The 17,418-nt window shown below is 43.2% G+C and overlaps 1 protein-coding gene across 7 annotated transcripts in view; it reads left to right on the top strand.

Annotated features, from left to right (window-relative positions):
- Positions 1-17,418, top strand: part of MASP1 (MBL associated serine protease 1) — a 93,908-nt gene that overhangs the window by 1,026 nt on the left and 75,464 nt on the right. For 6 of the 7 annotated variants that reach the window (XM_072618820.1, XM_072618819.1, XM_072618818.1 and 3 more), the window contains exon 2: positions 8,488-8,719. The exons of the other annotated variant lie outside the window; for it this stretch is intronic. In XM_072618820.1, the coding sequence (XP_072474921.1) occupies positions 8,488-8,719 (232 nt within the window). The remainder of the gene's footprint in view (positions 1-8,487; positions 8,720-17,418) is intronic. 7 annotated transcript variants of the gene reach the window in all.

The following is a 17,418-nucleotide window of genomic DNA, read 5'->3' as shown; positions in this document are numbered from 1 at the left end:
CTTAAGAAGAAAGTGCCTTCTTTTTATCAGTTGGGATTTTTACTGCACTCTCTCCTCTGAAATTATCAGGCATTTGGCTCTCTCAATGAGGGAAGGGGGGAGGAGGTATGAGGAGTAAGGGGAGGGGGCTGCTTGTTGGTCTGTGTGTGTGTGTGTGTGTGTGTGTGTGTGTGTGTTTTGGGTGTTTATTTGTTTGGAACAGAAAAGAAGTCCATTTCCCCACTGCCAGGCTTCTGTGGTTTCCCAAGCCTTCAGAAGTTTGCCAGTTAAACCTCAATTTGGACAAATAAAACCTGTCACCATGGTACATACAGTCCCCTATAAGTCACTGCCTGGGCAACTGGAATCAGGCAAATGTAGCAAGCACCTTTTAAATGGAGGATGCCCGGGGCAGGGAGAGAGAGCCCTGGGACCCCCAAGAAAGAGCAGAAACCTCCAAGCTGGTTCCCTGACCTTGGACTAAACCTAACGTTTCTTCCTCTACCCCCAGGCAGAATGGAGCACTCCCCCTTAGGGGCACTCCTGATGTCACACATCTCATAGCTTAAGCACCCTCAGTACTTTTCTATTAACAGTTTTAGATGCTGTTTTAACAACCACCTCTAAAAATTTCCACAGATTCAGCAAATCCCCAAAATGTTCTTGTCCCCTCCCCTCTCCCCAACTGATTTTCCTTTAGATTCAGAAAGGCTTTAGAGGACAGTGAACTTGGAGATAGAATGACCTTGGATTTGCTTGATTCCAATCTCAATTTGGGCACTAACTGGAATTCTGGGCAAATCACTGCTCTCTACTTCAGTTTCCTTACTGGTAAAATGATGATCAAAAGTTCAGAGTCAAAAGGAACCTCAGAAATTACCCAGTTCAGTCCTCTCATTTTATAGAAGAAGGCAATTTGTAGCAAAGCAACTTGTCCAATGACACAGTTAGGAAGATAGATTTTTATCTGAAAAGACTGACTTTACAGAGAAACTGAGGCACAGAAAGCACAAGTGACTGACCAAAGTCATAATGGCAAAATCTGGATTTGAACTCTGGTTCTAGTTCAATGTTCTTTTTGATGTCCTCCTTCCCTGGTAATGGCTGTGGAAACCCTCTCACAGAGCCGGGGGGGGGGGGGGGGGGGGGGGGGGGGGAAGTTCCAATGATATAATTTGTGCAGAGGACTTTGCAGTCTCAAATCGCTGAGAGCTATCACTCATGGAGAGAATCTACATGGACAGAGAGCCAAGCTCAGAGTCAGGAAAATCAGGGTTCAGATCCCACCTTGGACACACGCAGGCTAGGTGTCCCTGGATAAATTATGTAACTTCTCAATGCTCCCCTAGACGACTCTATCTAAATGGTAGAGAAGTCACCAGCCTGCAGTGATAGAAAGTATTTCTTCACCAGAAGTTCCCCATCCCAATGAACTAAGAAATCTGCTCCAAATACTTGGTATATAATATTATTAATTTCTACTGTGCTTGGGTCAGTCAGCCCCTCGTTCACTATGGATAAGTTAGACATGAAAAGAAATTCATCATCATCTCACATTTCTAGAGCACCTTTAAAAAATGTCATTTACATTTGGACCTCCCAGTGAGACAACTCCCTCTACCAATGCAGGTCAGCTCTTGTTTTCAGCTTAAAGTCACAAAGGTTGGTTCAATTGAAACTCATTTAGGTTCACAAAGTACTTTCCTCAGCACAGTTTACAGACAGAGAAACTAAGGCTCAGAGCCTCAGACCCAATAGTTCAAGCTAGAAGGAGACTTAGTGTCTGTCTGGTTCAACCCTTTTGGTTTATAGTTGAGGAAACTGAAGCCCAGAGAGTAAACTCAGAGGTGAAGCAAGGTTGCCAACCCCAGCTATCCTCTCACTTTTCACTTTTTGATCCGCTGGGCTTTCTCTCTCACGCCTGGATGCTGTGTTTCCTCTTCTCTGACTACTGATGTCCCTGGCTTCCTTTAGGTCTCAACCAAAATAGAACTTTCTACAGGAAATCCTCCCTAACCCTATGAATTCCAATGCCTTCCTTCTGTTATTTTTTCCTGTTTATCTTGTCTATAGCCCGTCTTTTCTAGTTCGCATATTGTCTCTCCAGTTCGATTCTAAGCTCCTTGAAGGCAGGGATTGCGTTTTGCTTTTTCTTCTATCTTTTGCTTAGCACAGTGACTGACACATAGTAGGTGCTTGATAAATGTTTATTAATTGATTGGTTGGTTGGTTGCTTCTGAGTTACCCTGGTTGTGTAAACACCTATGACAGAGGCAGGATCTGAACTCAGATCTCTCCTGATTCTAGGTCCAGAAGTCTTTCCCCAAGCCCTAAGATGCCTCACCGGGAGGCAGCAACCCTTTGACTCAGGGTACTAAGGACCAGAGGGAATTAGATCCCTCGGGTTAATTTAGCTTTTCTAGGTTTAATCCCATTGGAATCTCAAAGGAGAGCTATAAGTCTGAGCCTCTGGCCTTTCCTACTGGATGAAGCTATTTTAATATGTAAAAGTAAATAAAATTTAAGAGCCTCAAAGGCAGGGGCTATTTTTGGTTTTTGTCTTGGTAACCCAAGAGACTAGCAATGTGTTCTGTATATAGTGTGTGCTTAATAAGTACTTATTGAATTGATCTCACTCGATTGTAATGAATACTGATCTATATGAAGTCAAAACAAAATCAAATGAAAAGCTCCACACTCCTGACCAAAGGTCTATCCACAAGCCTACCAATTAGGTGGCCCAGAAGGGCCCTCTCTGGATTTTCTTGCAAAGCCACCTACCTGTCCTGCCCATGAGGAGATAAGAATGGCCCTGGCGACTTACATTCTCCTCTGCACCTTCTGCAAATACATAGCACCCCACCTGAACCCTCTGAACAGCCCTGCAAAGTCCACAGAAAGGATGTGGCAGCTCTGGCTTCCTGGTTTCACATAGAGCAGGTCAATTGTGTGGTAATCTCTCACCTGGGTGGCACAATGAATAGGGTACTGACCTGAGGCTCAGGAAGGTGTGAGTTCAAATCCTGTCTCAGACATCTGCTAGCTATGTGACCCTGGGCAAACTCAGTTAACCTCTGCCTGTCTCAATTTCCCCATCTGTAAAACAGAAGTAATAACAGCACATACCCTACAGAGTTGTTGTAAGGATAAAATGAGATAATATTTGTAAAGTGTTTTGCAAATCTTCAAGTGTTATGAGAATGCTCATTATTGTTATTAACTACCTCAGGCAAGTCACTTAAGCATTCTGAGTCTCATTTCTTCTTCAGAAAAACAGATCTATGGAGGACCGTGACCTAAGGAATCAAGGGATGACCTTGGAGTCATTAAGACCTGGGTTTGACCCCCACCTCTGATGCTCACTGGCTAGGTGACCTTAGGCAAATCACATTCTCTCTGAGCTACGGGTTCAGCTCTGAGACTAAGTGGCAGAGCTGTAGTAGTAGAGGACCCTTTCACACCAGGAGTTTCCCACACAGGAAATCACTGGTCTGGACAATCTTTCTTTTTGAAATGGGAATTATGGGAGTGCCAGCTTCTACCTGAGGCTTTCCTAGGTGCCTGCCTTTGCTGTCCCTTCCCCTCCAAGGTGATCTTGCATCTACTTTCTATGGGCCGTGTCTATGCCTATCACAGCACATATTATCCCCTCTGTTAGAATAGAAGCTTCTTGAGATCAGGGACAGTTTCATTTTTGTCTTTGTAGCCCCAGCACATAGTGTGCCTGCCATACAGTAGGCATTAAATAAATTCTGTTGATTAATAGATTATTTAGAATATTATCATATGAAAAAATCAAAGGGCTATTATTAGCTGCATTTTGTAGGTAAGGAAATTGAAGTTGAGACTGAAAGTTCTATAAATATAGGAGTAGTAAGTATAAGAATGATGTCCAGATTTTCCTTCCCCCCTTTGTCTTGCTAATGGCTGATCTCCCCCTCTTTGGGAATAAGAAGGAGGGGTATTTCTACCTCCCCTCACCTGCCCAATTTATCATGATCACAGAGCCGCGCCTTCTCTTCCAATGGAAGAAGATGGGGCTATGGGGATCAAAACTGTGACCATCAGGTTGTGCCCTTATCTCCCTCTCCAAAGCCTTTGGTTGGATTTTCTCCTTTGGTAATAAAGAGCAGCTGCTGGAGGCTGGAAAAACAACATCTTGACCAATGAGCTAAGACATTTGAGGACAGGGAGAAGGCTGGTGCTGAATGACTGTTGACATTTACAATCCTTAGTTTGCAACTTAAAGCAATTTTCAAAGTGTGCACCGTAGCTTGTCCTATATATGAGGAGGCATTGACTTAGAACCTTTAAAATCATTATGAGGATGCAGAGCTTGAAGGTGGAGAGGAGAGACAGAGTGTCATGTAAATCAGTGTCTTCACAAACACTCTACCAAATGGGCTGGGGAAACCAACATCCTGATGACATGACTTGGGAAAAGAGCAATGAAGAAAGTGGACCAGGGGCAAACTACTGAAGGCAAGACCCATCCTTAAGCCAAACCAGCATGTAGGACAGATAATGAGGAAGGAGATGGTGTTGAAGACCCATCCATAAAGATGTTCTGCTTTATAGATCATCAGAGGCAATGTGGGATAATGGGTAGTACTCTAGCCTTGAAGTCAAATTACATCTCTGACACTTACTGACTGTGTGATCCTGGGCAAGTCTCTTAAAAATCTGTTTCATTATCTGTTAAATGCAGTACCTCACAATGTTGTCAGAGCTTCAAATAAGACACTATGCGTAAAGTGCTTTGCAAATCTCAAAAAGGTTATATATTATCATCACAAGGTACAAACACTGAGTTTTTCTAAGTGCTGTAGGAGATAAAGGAGTAGCACCAGAATGTTATTTATGACATGAGCAAGAGGCTAGAGTACAGTCATTGGAATCACGACTTAAAGGTTCTAGCCAGACATGCTTGATGACCTTGGACATGTAATTTCCTTCCTCTTCCTCCAGGATGCTCACTCAAAGATGTGCTCTAGATTATTGATATTCTATGATTCTATTAGGGATTGTGGTTCTAGAGCTGGAAGGGACCTCAGAGGCCAACTAATCTAGCCCCTACATTTTATAGAACAGGGTCACACAGGTAAGAAAAAGAAAGATTTGGATCAAAGCCACTGCTCTTTCTAAGATGTTACCTCTCCTGAAGACTTATTTGTTGCTTAAGTGACTCCCTTTTCATCTCCCCAAAAACTCAACTCGAAAAATGCTTATTAAGCATGTGTTGTATGCAATACACTGTGCTAGAACTGGGGACACAAACGCAAAAAACAAAATTTCCCATTTTCAAAGAGCTTCCATTCTCCTGAAAGATACAATATGGATGCAAATAAATATAATGCAGAGTAATAAAAGCAACTTAATTTTTAAATCTTTACAAGTTTTATTTTTTTCCCAAAATCAGACACTGATTAAGGCAACTCAACTAAGGTTTTTTTCCCTTTTTCATGTTTTTTTTTAATTTTGAGTTCCAAATTCTTTTCTTCCCTTCCTCCTACCCCTCCTGTACACATGGAGAAGGCAAGCAATATGATGTCCATTATACATGTGAAGTCATGCAAAACATATTTCCTTATTAACCATGTTACAAGAAAAAAAGAAAGTTAAAAAATATGCTTCAAGTTGCACTCAGAGTTCATTAGTTCTTTCTCTGGCAGTGGATAGCATTTTTTGTCATGAGTCCTTTGAAATTGCCTTGAATCGTTGCACTGATCAGAGTATCAAAGTCTTTAGAAGTTAATTATCGTTACGATGTTGCTGTTACTATGTACAATGTTTTCCTACCTCTGCTCACTGCACTCTGCATCAATGCATTCAAGTCTTTCCAGGTTTTTCCGAAGTCTGCCTGTTCATCATTTCTTATAGCACAGTAGTAGTCCATCACAATCCTATGCCACAACTTGTTCAGTCATTCCCCAATTGACGGGCATCCCCTCAAATTCCATTTCTTTGCCACCACAAAAAGAGTGGTATAAATATTTTTGTAGATGTAGGTCCTTTTTCCTTTTCTTTGATCTCTTTGGGGTACACGTAACAGTGGTATTGTCAGGTCAAAGGGTATGCATAGTTTTATCACCCTTCAGGTCTAGTTCTAAATTATTCTCCAGAATGGTAGGAAGTTCACAACTCCACCAATACCACATTAGTGTACCTATTTTTCCACATCCCCTTCAGCATTTGTCATTTTCCTTTTCTTTCATGTTAGCCAGTATGATAGGTGTGAGACGGTACTTCAGGATTGTTTCAATTTGCATTTCCCTAGTCAAAGTGATGTAGAGCATTTTTTCATATGACTATAGACAGCTTTGATTCCTTCTGAGGACTACCTGTTAAAATTCTTTGACTATTTATCAATTGTTGTTCAGTCATTTTTTTCACTCATTTCTGCCTCTTTGTGACCCCATTTGATGTTTTCTTGGCCAAAATACTGGAGTGGTTTGTCATTTCCCTCTCCAGCTCATTTTACAGAGGAGGAAACTGAGGCGAACAGAGTTAAGTGACTTGCTCAGGGTGACACAGCTAATAAGTGTCTGAGGCCACATTTGAACTTAGGAAGAAGAGTCCTTCAGATTCCAGGCCCAGGACTCTGTCCACTTTGCAACTTCATTAGGGAATGATACAAAAGCAATTTAAGATGGATAAATCTGTTGGAGGGAAAGAAATGTCAAAGTCTAGTAGAAGAAATAGCATCTGAATTGTGTTTTGATGAAAGCCAGAGACTCTGAGGAAAGAAAGGGAAAAAATGCCTTCCAAATACGTAGAGCAGTCTTTTTAGAGGCACAGAAGAAGAAAAGTCAAAATGGAGGCCATTTGATGGACACTCAGAACAAAGTGCCTTGTATTCCCATTGTCAGTCAAGGGTTGAGCTAGAAATGGAAACCAGGCTCCCTTCCCCTGAGCCTTTGGACTAGTGAAAATGCCTGAGCCCAGCTGTTAAAGCACTATTCCCCAGGATGAAGAGCTTTTGTTGTGGGGACCTCACAAAGTCACACCTTCTGACCTGGCAGGGCCAAACCCAACCCAAACAGCTTCTAGAGCACCCCCTGCCAAGAGTCATCCAGCCTTTTTCAGGAAATCTCCAGGTCTTGCTATCAGTCAGCCAGGACCCACCCAACACAGTCATCCCACTTGTGGGTTGCCCTAATTAGGAACAAGTTTTCCCTGACATCCAGCTGAAATTTGGCCTTTCACAGCCTCTACTCATTGTTCCTAGTGCTCCCTTCTGAGGCAAGCAGCACTTAGCTGATCCCTCTTCCTTATAAAAGCCTTTCAAATACTTGCAGATATCTAGCATATCCCCTGTAAGAAGTAACCCAGTACAACACAACACACACACACACACACACACACACACACACACACACACACACACACACACACCCTTCCCCAGGCCAAAATTAACTCAGGACAATCCAGTGTTCAGGCTCATGACCAGTTAGCAAAAGGAAGCTTGTTTCACAGCATCATGGAAATGCTCTGCAGTAAGAATCCTGCATTGGCTCAAGCAGAGGTGGCTCTCCACATCTCTGAGTTTTCCATAGTGGCTGTCTGGTCAGAAAGATATGCCAAGTCCTCATGTACTGGGCTTTTACTCTGAGGTACCAGGAGGCTTCATGAGTGATTCAAGCCTTCATTCCCTGGACCAATTAAAAAAGATATCATTGCCTTTTAAAGAAAAATTAGCCTAGCTTGTATGGAGTAGATGTTGTTCCTACCACACCCTTATATACTCACATACACAAACTCCAGGAGGTATCACAACTCAAAAAAGTCTTAAGTTCCTTTGAATTGTCATATTTTTGAAGCACTGTGAAACTAAGCAGACCCCAAAACCAGACAAGCTTAATAGAAACATCTCTAGGACGGGTAGGGAAAACCAGCATGGAAGGATAGGATCGTGAAAGGAGAGCAGAATTGAATGTCAGAGACTTGGACTGGAGTTCAGGTCCTGCCACTGCCCAAGTCACCCAACATCTCATGGCCTCAGCATGGTCAGCTGGGGACAAACTGGTTCTGCTGACATCTTTGGTTGTTTTATTTTTTACTTTGGTTTTTTTTTATGCCCATAACCTCTTTGGTGGAAGGTGTTCCCAGTGAGGAATCCCCTCTCAGTGCAGGTCCGCCCCTGCTCTCCAACCCATAGCTTTAGAGAATTGCCAAGAGCGCTGAAAGGATAACTGACTTGTCCAAAGTCACACAGTCAATACACATCCATCCAGTCCCAGGAGTTGAACCCGTCTTCCTGATTGTAAGGCCAACTACATCATGATGCCTTTTAGTTTCATAGGGTTTTGACAAAAGCATAACACAAATTATCAATGTGAGTTTTTATTATTATTTTCTGGAGTGAGATCAGTAATGATACCAAAAACCAGACCCTCTAGCCACCCCCTGAATGCCAAGCCTAAGGCTCCATCTTCTTTATCAGGTCTCCAGGCACAGGTAACCTTGGAAAGCTGCCTGACCCTCTGTTGCCCCCTCCCTGTCTTTCAGGGCCTTCCTGCTGTGCTGCTCCCTGTACATGTATCTGCTAAGAGTATCTGCCAACATTGTGGAACTGAATGACATGTTTGGGGAAATCCAGTCCCCCAACTTCCCTGATTCCTATCCCAGTGACTCCGAAATAACTTGGAACATCACAGTGCCAGAGGGATTTAGGATCAAGCTGTACTTCATGCACTTTGACCTGGAATCCTCCTACCTCTGTGAATATGACTATGTGAAGGTGAGATGTCGCTCTTCCTACCTACCTGCCTACTATAGACCAAGGCCTGACCAAAGTTGGGGGTAGGGTAGAGAAGGGTCCTTTCTCTGTGGTCTCCTCTGGCATTTCAGCTTCTCAATCCACATCCATTACCCTCCTCTCAAGGCTTTCATTTTCTATCTTGTTTTTCTAGGACTGTTGTCCACAAGCAGTGATTAGACTAGACATCTTTTCTCTCTTCCTTTAGAATCTCCTCTTAGTCTTGAACAGGTGATACATTTCTTCATATTCCATGCTAATCATCAATATGACCTTCACCATAAAATAAGGTCATAGATTGAGAGCTTTGGGCACCCTGGGGAGGAACTTTCTAGCAACACCCACTACTTTTATTATCTTGACAAGGACAGTTTTTTATGCAGGCCACCTCTGGATGTGGGCCAGAAAATTAAGTACTACAGAGAAGGGAGTTCCGTGGCCTACCATTTAAGTCTAGTCAGGTAGTTACTACCTGGATGAACAAGTGTTGATCAATTGATCATTAAAAACAGAGACAGAGAGACAGAGAAAGAGACAGAGAGAGAGAAGAGATAAAGAAAGAAAAAGGAGAGGGGAGGGGAGAAAGAGTGTGCGTGTGTGTGTGTGTGTGTGTGTGTGTGTGTGTCCCTCCGGCCATATAAAGCCCTCTATACATCCCATGTTCTTCAAGCTTCCCATTAATTCAATCACTCATTTCTTCGTTTATTGAACCCTTCTTATGACCAAAGCACTGTGCTGGGACACAGAGGTGGATAAGACATGGTTGGAGCACGCAAGGACTCAAGCAATATCAATAAGTCAAAAAAACTACTACCTGCAATAGCCAGCAGATGCAGACTGAGTCCAGTGGAGGTCTTTGAGAAGGAAGAAGTCAGGGGAGGCTTTATGAAGCAGATGGCATTCCACCTGGACCTTAAATACCAGGGGAAATATACCAGTGAGTTGCTGGGTATTGTGTCAGACTGAGTATCAAGGCAGCCTTCACCTTGATTGGAACCCAACAAGCTGCTGAGCCATAAATGTCATGTTTAGAACTTGAGCAATATTTTCCCCCATAACAATGGCAGTTACCTTCCCAGTTTAGCCCACAAATGCATGTAAACCCAAAATGCGCAACCATACTTTCCACTAACATCCTTTTTTTACTGTGGTAACATGGGAATGGAGATAGGTAAAAACCATATCCATTGAGGTCAAGGTCTGGCAGGTCCTGCCAAGGTGGAAAAGGGAAAAGAAATAAGACTTCATTAAGTACCTACTATGTCCCAGGCATTGTGCTAACAGCTTCACAAAGTTATCTCAGATTCTCATAACAACCCTGTGAGGAAGGCACTGGTATGAACCTCATTTTACAGACGAGGAAACTAAACAGACATTGACTTGTCCCAGTCATACAGCCAGAAAGTGTCTGAGGCTAGATTTGAGCTCTCATCTTCTGAACTCCAGGCCCAGTGCTTTATCTACTCAACCACCTTGATGCCCTTGATGCTGGATAAACATAAAAGGATGACCCAAAGGTTTCTGTTGCTTAAGAACAAGTCAACTGAAATGTCTTGGTACCCACCCATCTCTTCTTCAGTCCCCCCACCCCCCGACCCCGGTTAGTAATATAGCCCATGTTCCCTTCAAACCTCCATTGAAAAGCTCCCATTTGCTCAGATGGTGGTCTCTTGTCAAGGGTCAGAGGGAAAACAAAGAGACCAAAAATTTCACACAATGTGCAGATAACTGACAGCGCATTGCCCTTCCAACGGGTACCAGAGGTAGCTTTCTGAAAGATAATACTGCTTAGACCAAATGAATTAGAAGAGAGAGAGTGAAAGAGAGAGATAGAGAGATTTGTATTTTTAGAGATTTGTATTGTTCCTGCCACAGTCAGCCCTCAAAGCCATTTACAAGACATTCTAGGTTGTTTTGCCTTTTTCAGCCTCTTTCTGTTTGAATCTTTGGATTCTTTAAGAGTGTGGAGCTGACTAGAGGACCTCTACCAACTCTGTTTCACTCAGTCAACAGCAGAGAGTAGAGCCCTATGGGGTGTGTGGATCTTTCTAGGTTCTGGACCACCTGACTAAAACACAAAACCTACTTTCAGAGAGCTTATGATGGAATCCGTACACTGTGTTGGAAGAAAGGTGCCAAGGTATTTCCCAATTCCTATTATCTGGCTAAGAATGAAGACCAACCCAACCATGAGGGCTTGTAGGAAAATACTGATGATTAACCAGGTTTCCAGTGAGGGCCAGGCAAACAAGATTCTGGGAAGCAAGTTGTACTCACTCCAATGGACTTTGACCAGACTATTGAATCCCAAGCTGAGGGGAAAACTGCAAATGTGATGAATTTCATCCCTTTGAATTTAGACACAATTAGATTGCAATAACCCCAGTCACACAGCTGTCTATTATTTTACCTAAGTTTTCTTCAAAGGAGACCTTGTATTGATTTGGTATCATCTGCTTTTAGGTTCACCAACATCATGAAGGGAGGCATCAGGAGACAAAGAGAAAAGGGGGAGAGAGAGAGAGAGAGAGAGAGAGAGAGAGAGAGAGAGAGAGAGAGAGAGAGAGCAAGTTTATTGAGTCTTTACTTCCCTTCTGGCCTTGTGCTAAGTCCTGGAAATACAAATAGAAGCATCCAAGTATAAGCCTTTACTTTTTTTCCTATGAAATTTCATCTTATTAGATTAAACCTATTAGCTCAGAAAGGTAAATTTAAGCTTAAAGTCAGGAACACTTTCCTAACAATGAGACCAGTCCAAAAGTGACACGGGCGCCGGCAGGGATTGTGATCACTTGACAGGTCTTTAATTCCAGAGAATTAAAGACACACTGTGATGTGTGCCCCCTCCCCATCTCTCACCCTAGTAGGCTTTGGGATTAATGCGCTACTTTCTTCCTCTTCCTGACATTATCTTGTATTAAACCTGTTTTATACATTGTATCTCCCCTGTGGAATTTGGAAACATTTTTCTTTTGGTTTTGTGTTCCTATCCTTAGCACAAGACCTGAGGGTTGGTCACCAAATTTTAAGACAAATTTCTGGGATTCGGGCTGTGCTCATTCTGATGGACTTGAACTGAAAGATTAAATCTCTTGTCTAGAGGGAAACCAAAGAGAGCATGATCCTCATCCTTTTGAATTCAATCAACGCTGTGTGAAAATAACCTCATTTAAGAGGAGAGATTTTTAGTCTGTTTCTAAAGTTTTCTTAAAAGAACGCCTTCTCATCATCATATTGTTTAACTCTAACATGATGAGTAAGCTTGAAGTCCAGAGAGTTATCAATTACTCTCTCATGGTTGCCAGTTTCTTCCTGGTTAACTCTACCGGGCTTGTGACCATATATAAGCCTTTGTACATAAAGGAGTTCCCCCAGTAAGAGGTCTTCAAGCAAAGGCTGGATGGCCATTGGAAGATACTATACAGGGGATTAGAGGGGATGTTATTCAGGTACAGAATACATGCCCTCTGAGATTCCTTCCTACTAGGAGACTCTGATAGGGTACTATGCAATATAAAGCATTATGAAAAAATTACCTCCCTGGTGCTAACAAACCATTCATCTTCCATATGTATCAAGCTCCTAGTGGTAGACTGATTGGACTGGAATGGACTGGTATTTGTAGGACTGGTGCAGACTGGGGCAAAATAGATAGATTTTTGACTTTGTGTTCCCAGTGCCTAGCACAGTATTTGACACATAGTGGGGAATTAGTAAGTTTTATTGACTGATTGATGATGAATGGAATGGATTGGATGACATGGAAAACAACTCTATCCTTCCATAACAGATCCCTTTCTGTAGGGGTTAAACATTGGACTTGGGTTAAGAAGACCTGGGTTTTTGTTGTGGCTAATAAGAAATTTAGTTTTCCAGTTATCAATTAGGTGGCCATTGGCAAGTCTTTGAACCACTCTGACCCTCAGTGTCCTCATCTGTAAAGCAAGGAAAGCACTGCTTAGACTGAGGGGCATCTTTGTATAGTGGCCAGCAAACTACCCTCGAAATCAGGAAGACCTAGTTTCAAACCTAACCAACAGATATTAACTGTGTGACCCTGGACAGATAGAGACAACTCTCTAAGATCATAAGGAGTTGAGCAAGTTCTGGTCTGTGTGGGTGAAGGGAGTTTCCTCACTGAGAGTTTCCTGCACCAATGAAATCACAGGTGTGAATCAAAAATGGATCTAGAGATTTATAGTATCCAAATTCAGGAGGTTATTCTGAGAAAACCATCCCAGATTTAGATGTGAAAGGGACTTCAGAAGCCATTGGACCCAACCCCCTCGTTTTACAGATACAGAAACTGAGGCACAAAGAGGCTGAATAATTTGCCCAGGGTTACACAGTTGTAGCCAAGTCTGACATGGAATTTGAACCCAGGTTTTCCAGTTCCAACTCCAGATATCCACTATTCCATGCTACTTCCTTGAAGCAATTTTGTTGTCCTGCTAATGACCTCTTCCTCTTTCTCCCTTCCTCAAGCCAAACATATAAAGAGCTTGACCTACCCAATGTTATGTGGATTTTGTAAGTGGTGAAGCCCAAAGTGAATATTCCTAGTGTCATTGTCAGAGAGAGAGAGGGAACTGAGGCTCAACTGGGTGGACATTCTCAGATTGAGCAGAACCGTACATCCCCTTCCTCACCTCGCCTGGTCCCCCGCCATGCTGAACAGTAGGGAACAGTAGCTGAATCCGCCTTTGTCCATTCTCTCCAGTCACTTGTAAATATCCTCCTGGACAGGCTCAGGATTTTCAGCCTCCCTTGTCCTCTTCCATGGTGGGGACCATAGATCTCGGCACACCAGGGAATGCAAATGAGCAGAGCTCATCTGAATTTTTCCCATCTGTTCTTTCATGTGAAATAGTCTTCTCCAGTGAGAAATACTGTCTCATCAACTGAAGGTCAGCCCTCTACACAGGACACTCTAACCACCCCAGATCCTGGCCCAGGCTGAGTGCAAATGTGACCCCAGTCAGCGGTTCTTGTAACCCCTCTTCCTCACCAAAAGCTACTGGAAGCAAGGAGCAGGTGTGGAAATATCAAACAGTGTAGGAAAAAAAATTGGCCTTTGAACAGAACACCATCCCTCACTTCTTCAAGTAATGTGGATATAAGCACTTGGAGTAAAAAAGGACAATGGAAAGGAAGAGTGGCAGAGGTTCTCCTTTCTGCCCTGATACAGTGGGTGGGTGGAGCTCTGTGTGTGTTTAGTTTGAATAAAAGAGAAAAGGGAAGATGTTTGTCTGTCTGTAGAAACTGTAAGCTGTCAGCATGACAACAAAATTGCTTCTAAAAAGCAGCAGATATTTGATATGCCTGGGCTCATGCACAAGTTCAATGTAGTATCTAGGTCAAGGTCCCAGTCTGTAAGTGATGAGTAACCTGTAGGACTTGGGGAGGGGAGCACTGAGGGAGATAAGTAATATTAAGACCTGACAGACAAAACAGACGTCCTTGAACTGTTTTAAGATTTGTCAAAGGCTTTACACACAGTCTTTCACTTGAGTCTCACAACTACCCTGAGAGATGAGTAAACTAAGGCAAAGAGAGGTTAAGTGACTTCTCCACATTTACACAGCTGGTAAGTGTCTGGGGTTAAATTTAAATTCAGCTCCTCAAGCCTCCAAAGTCTGCTGCTGTCCACTTCTTATCCATCAAATTCCAACCCTAGATGGCTACAGACCTTAGATCCCAAGAAAGAGTTGACCACATCTATGGACCAGTTCTAGCCATGAATTGATCCAATAGCCAACACAGGAATTAGGAGCCAGACCAGATAGAAGGATGAGGTGGTGCACATTCGGCTGGTGTCAAAAATCCAGTGGAGTTCTTGCATTTCCATTTGTGTCGGTGACCATTAAGTCACTCACCCTACCAGACAGTGTATGGTGATAACAAGGTATGCAATGTGCACTCTTTGGTGGCTACTGGCTGAATTAAATAACCACAGAGATCCTTTCCAACTCTAAAACTCTGTCTGTCCATGACTTGAGTCTCAGGTCTGAACTTTGTTAGTCATGAGACTTGGAAATCACTTAACATCATTGGATCTCAGTTTCCTCATCTGTAAAATGGAGGTTATGGTTTCCATGTTTATAGAGATATTCCGCAATCCTCCTATTATAATATGAGGTCCTTGACAATACGGACTGTTTTATTTCTCTACTTATGTCTCCAGCACTTAGCTCATAAAGAAAAGTTTAATGAATGCTTTTTCATTCATTCATTCAAATATGGTGAGAGAGAGAGAGAGAGAGAGAGAGAGAGAGAGAGAGAGAGAGAGAGAGAGAAAGAGAGAGAGAGAGAGAGAGACAGAGAGAGAGAAGCAGGGAGGGAAAGAGGGAGGGAGGGAGAGGGAGAGGAAGAGGGAGGTGCTGAAGTTCTTCATAAAGTGCTATACAATTATGATGTGATATTATGATGTGGGACTGGTAAATATTAAAAACAAAAAAATGCACTACCTTCTACCATCCTTCAAGGCTCAGCTCAGCTGGCACTTCTGCCCAGTCCTCCTTAGCCTTTCAGCTCCTACCCCAATCAACTAAAGTGTTTTCCCCATCCTCAAATTTCCGCAAAGAACATTTTCTCTACCTCTCTTGCACCCCCTTTCCTACCTTACATCATACTTTTCATATACACAGACCATGAAATTCTCCAGACAAGGGACTGTCATTGTTACCATGAGAGGCAGTATGGTTCAGTGAGTAGTGTAGAGTTCTAGACTTGGAGTCAGGAAGACGGGTTCAAATCCCAGCTCTGTCACTTAGCAATATATGACTCTGGACATGTCATAACCTCTCTGGGCTTCAATTTTCTCCTCTGTAAAATGGGGCAGTTGGACTCTTCTGAGGTGCCTCGCAGTTTGAGATCTATGAGTCAATGATTTTTGCATCCCTGAGTGCAGCAAACTGTCCTGCATATAGTAGTCACTTAACAAAAATCCATCAGCTGAGATTGTTGAGAGCAGGGACTGGGCTGCTGTTGTTGTTGGGCTGGGTTTTGTTTTCAGTTTTCGCTTTCTTTGGATTTCTCCTCCACCCCCACCCCCCAGCTAATGCCAGCACATAGAAGTTTAGGGTTAGAGTTGGCTTAAAAACTGTTTGTTGACTTGACTCGACTTGGGTTGGATTAGCCGGGAGAGCAGGGACTTAGCATAATTTATGCCTAACTGTGAGTTTCTTTCTGGTGGTGTTTTTATTTGTCTGTTTCTTCCTGGAATTAATTCAAGCTGTGCTGTCACATGAAAGAGGGATTAGCTTGTTCTGCTTGGTCCCAGAAGTAGGACTAGGAGGAGGGTATGAAAGTGGCAGAGAAGCAAACCTGGGCTGGAAGTCAGGAAAAACTCCCTGACAATGAGGTCTGTCCCAGAGTGGAGTGGGAACCTGGGAGCCAGTGGCCAGTCCGCGGTTGGGAGTCTCTGAGCCAAGACTAGACGATCACTCATCGTGAGTGATGCAAAGGGAATTCGTGCCTAGGTCTGGGTCAGAGTCATGGTTCCCTTTGCTGCCTCCCAGCTCCAAGATTCAGCGAGGGTGGGAGTCTCAAGCTATTTTCAAACTGAGAAACTTTCTCACCAATTATCGCCCTGCTCAAAATGTGTGGAGTTGACAAAAATGCTGAGGATGAGAGAGTTTTAAGCCTACCAACCTCTCAGCAAAGCCGATAAAAGCATTACTGTCATCAGCTGCATCTTGTAGCAGGAAAAGACCTGGTGACAGGGCCCTGGGCAGAGGGAAACATTGGGGGATGGCCCTCCCATCCTCACTTTGGGTGCCAGATATGTCAAGGATACAATGGGCCAATGATGGACCCATGTCCTCTTTCCCCCCTCCGCCCCAGATGCTTTTAAGAAAGTAGGAGAAGGGGCACAGGAGCTGACTTTGGAAGAAAAAGAAAGATTTTCACAGCCAAAGATAAAGAAGGATTTCATTCCAGGCATGAAAGATAGACTAGGCAAAGGCATAGAAGTAGGCTATGGCAAGTCAGGTTTAGGTAGTGATTCAGCCATTAGCTGCAACACAGACCATGTTACCCAATGGGTCTCGTTTCACCAGACTCTCATGCCAGGTAGAGGAGTTTCATGTTATTTGATAGTCAAAGTCCACTCTTCAAATAATTTTTAAGCACAATGTGGTTCTGAGTTCTAAAAATGCCAAGATAGAAGATGCCACAGCTCCTCCCCTCAAGGAGATTACATGGGATCCTAGATTTAAAGTGAGAACTCTGACCCCCTTATTTCACACATGAGGAAACTGAGGCACAGAAAATTCAGTGACTCCAAGGGTCACGTGGGAAGTTGCTGAGGCAGGTCTTCTTGACTACAAACCCATTGTTCTGCCCACTAGATCACATGAGGTAGCATCTCACATGTGCCCAGATATGAATGAAGAAGCAATTGCTATATACTATGTGCCAGGCATATGCTAAGCCCTGGAGGTACAAACACAAAAATGGAATATCGTCTCTGTCTTCAAAGAGTTCACATTCTAACAGCAGAATATGAGAACCACAGAAGGTAAAGACAGATGGAGGAAAAAAGAAAGTCGATTAAAGGGCTGTGGACACGTAGGAGCCACAGAGGGCTTTTGAACAAAGGATCAGGGTTGACCTAGATGGCCAACATGACATCAGCCATGTATGTAGCTGTGGGGGAAGGGGGGGCTGGTTGACTTAGT

This window comes from Notamacropus eugenii, chromosome 6 (genome assembly GCF_028372415.1).
Source record: "Notamacropus eugenii isolate mMacEug1 chromosome 6, mMacEug1.pri_v2, whole genome shotgun sequence".
Classification (NCBI taxonomy): domain Eukaryota; kingdom Metazoa; phylum Chordata; class Mammalia; order Diprotodontia; family Macropodidae; genus Notamacropus; species Notamacropus eugenii.
The sequence above is the reverse complement of the archived record's forward strand: the minus strand, read 5'-3'. Positions and strand labels throughout refer to the sequence as shown.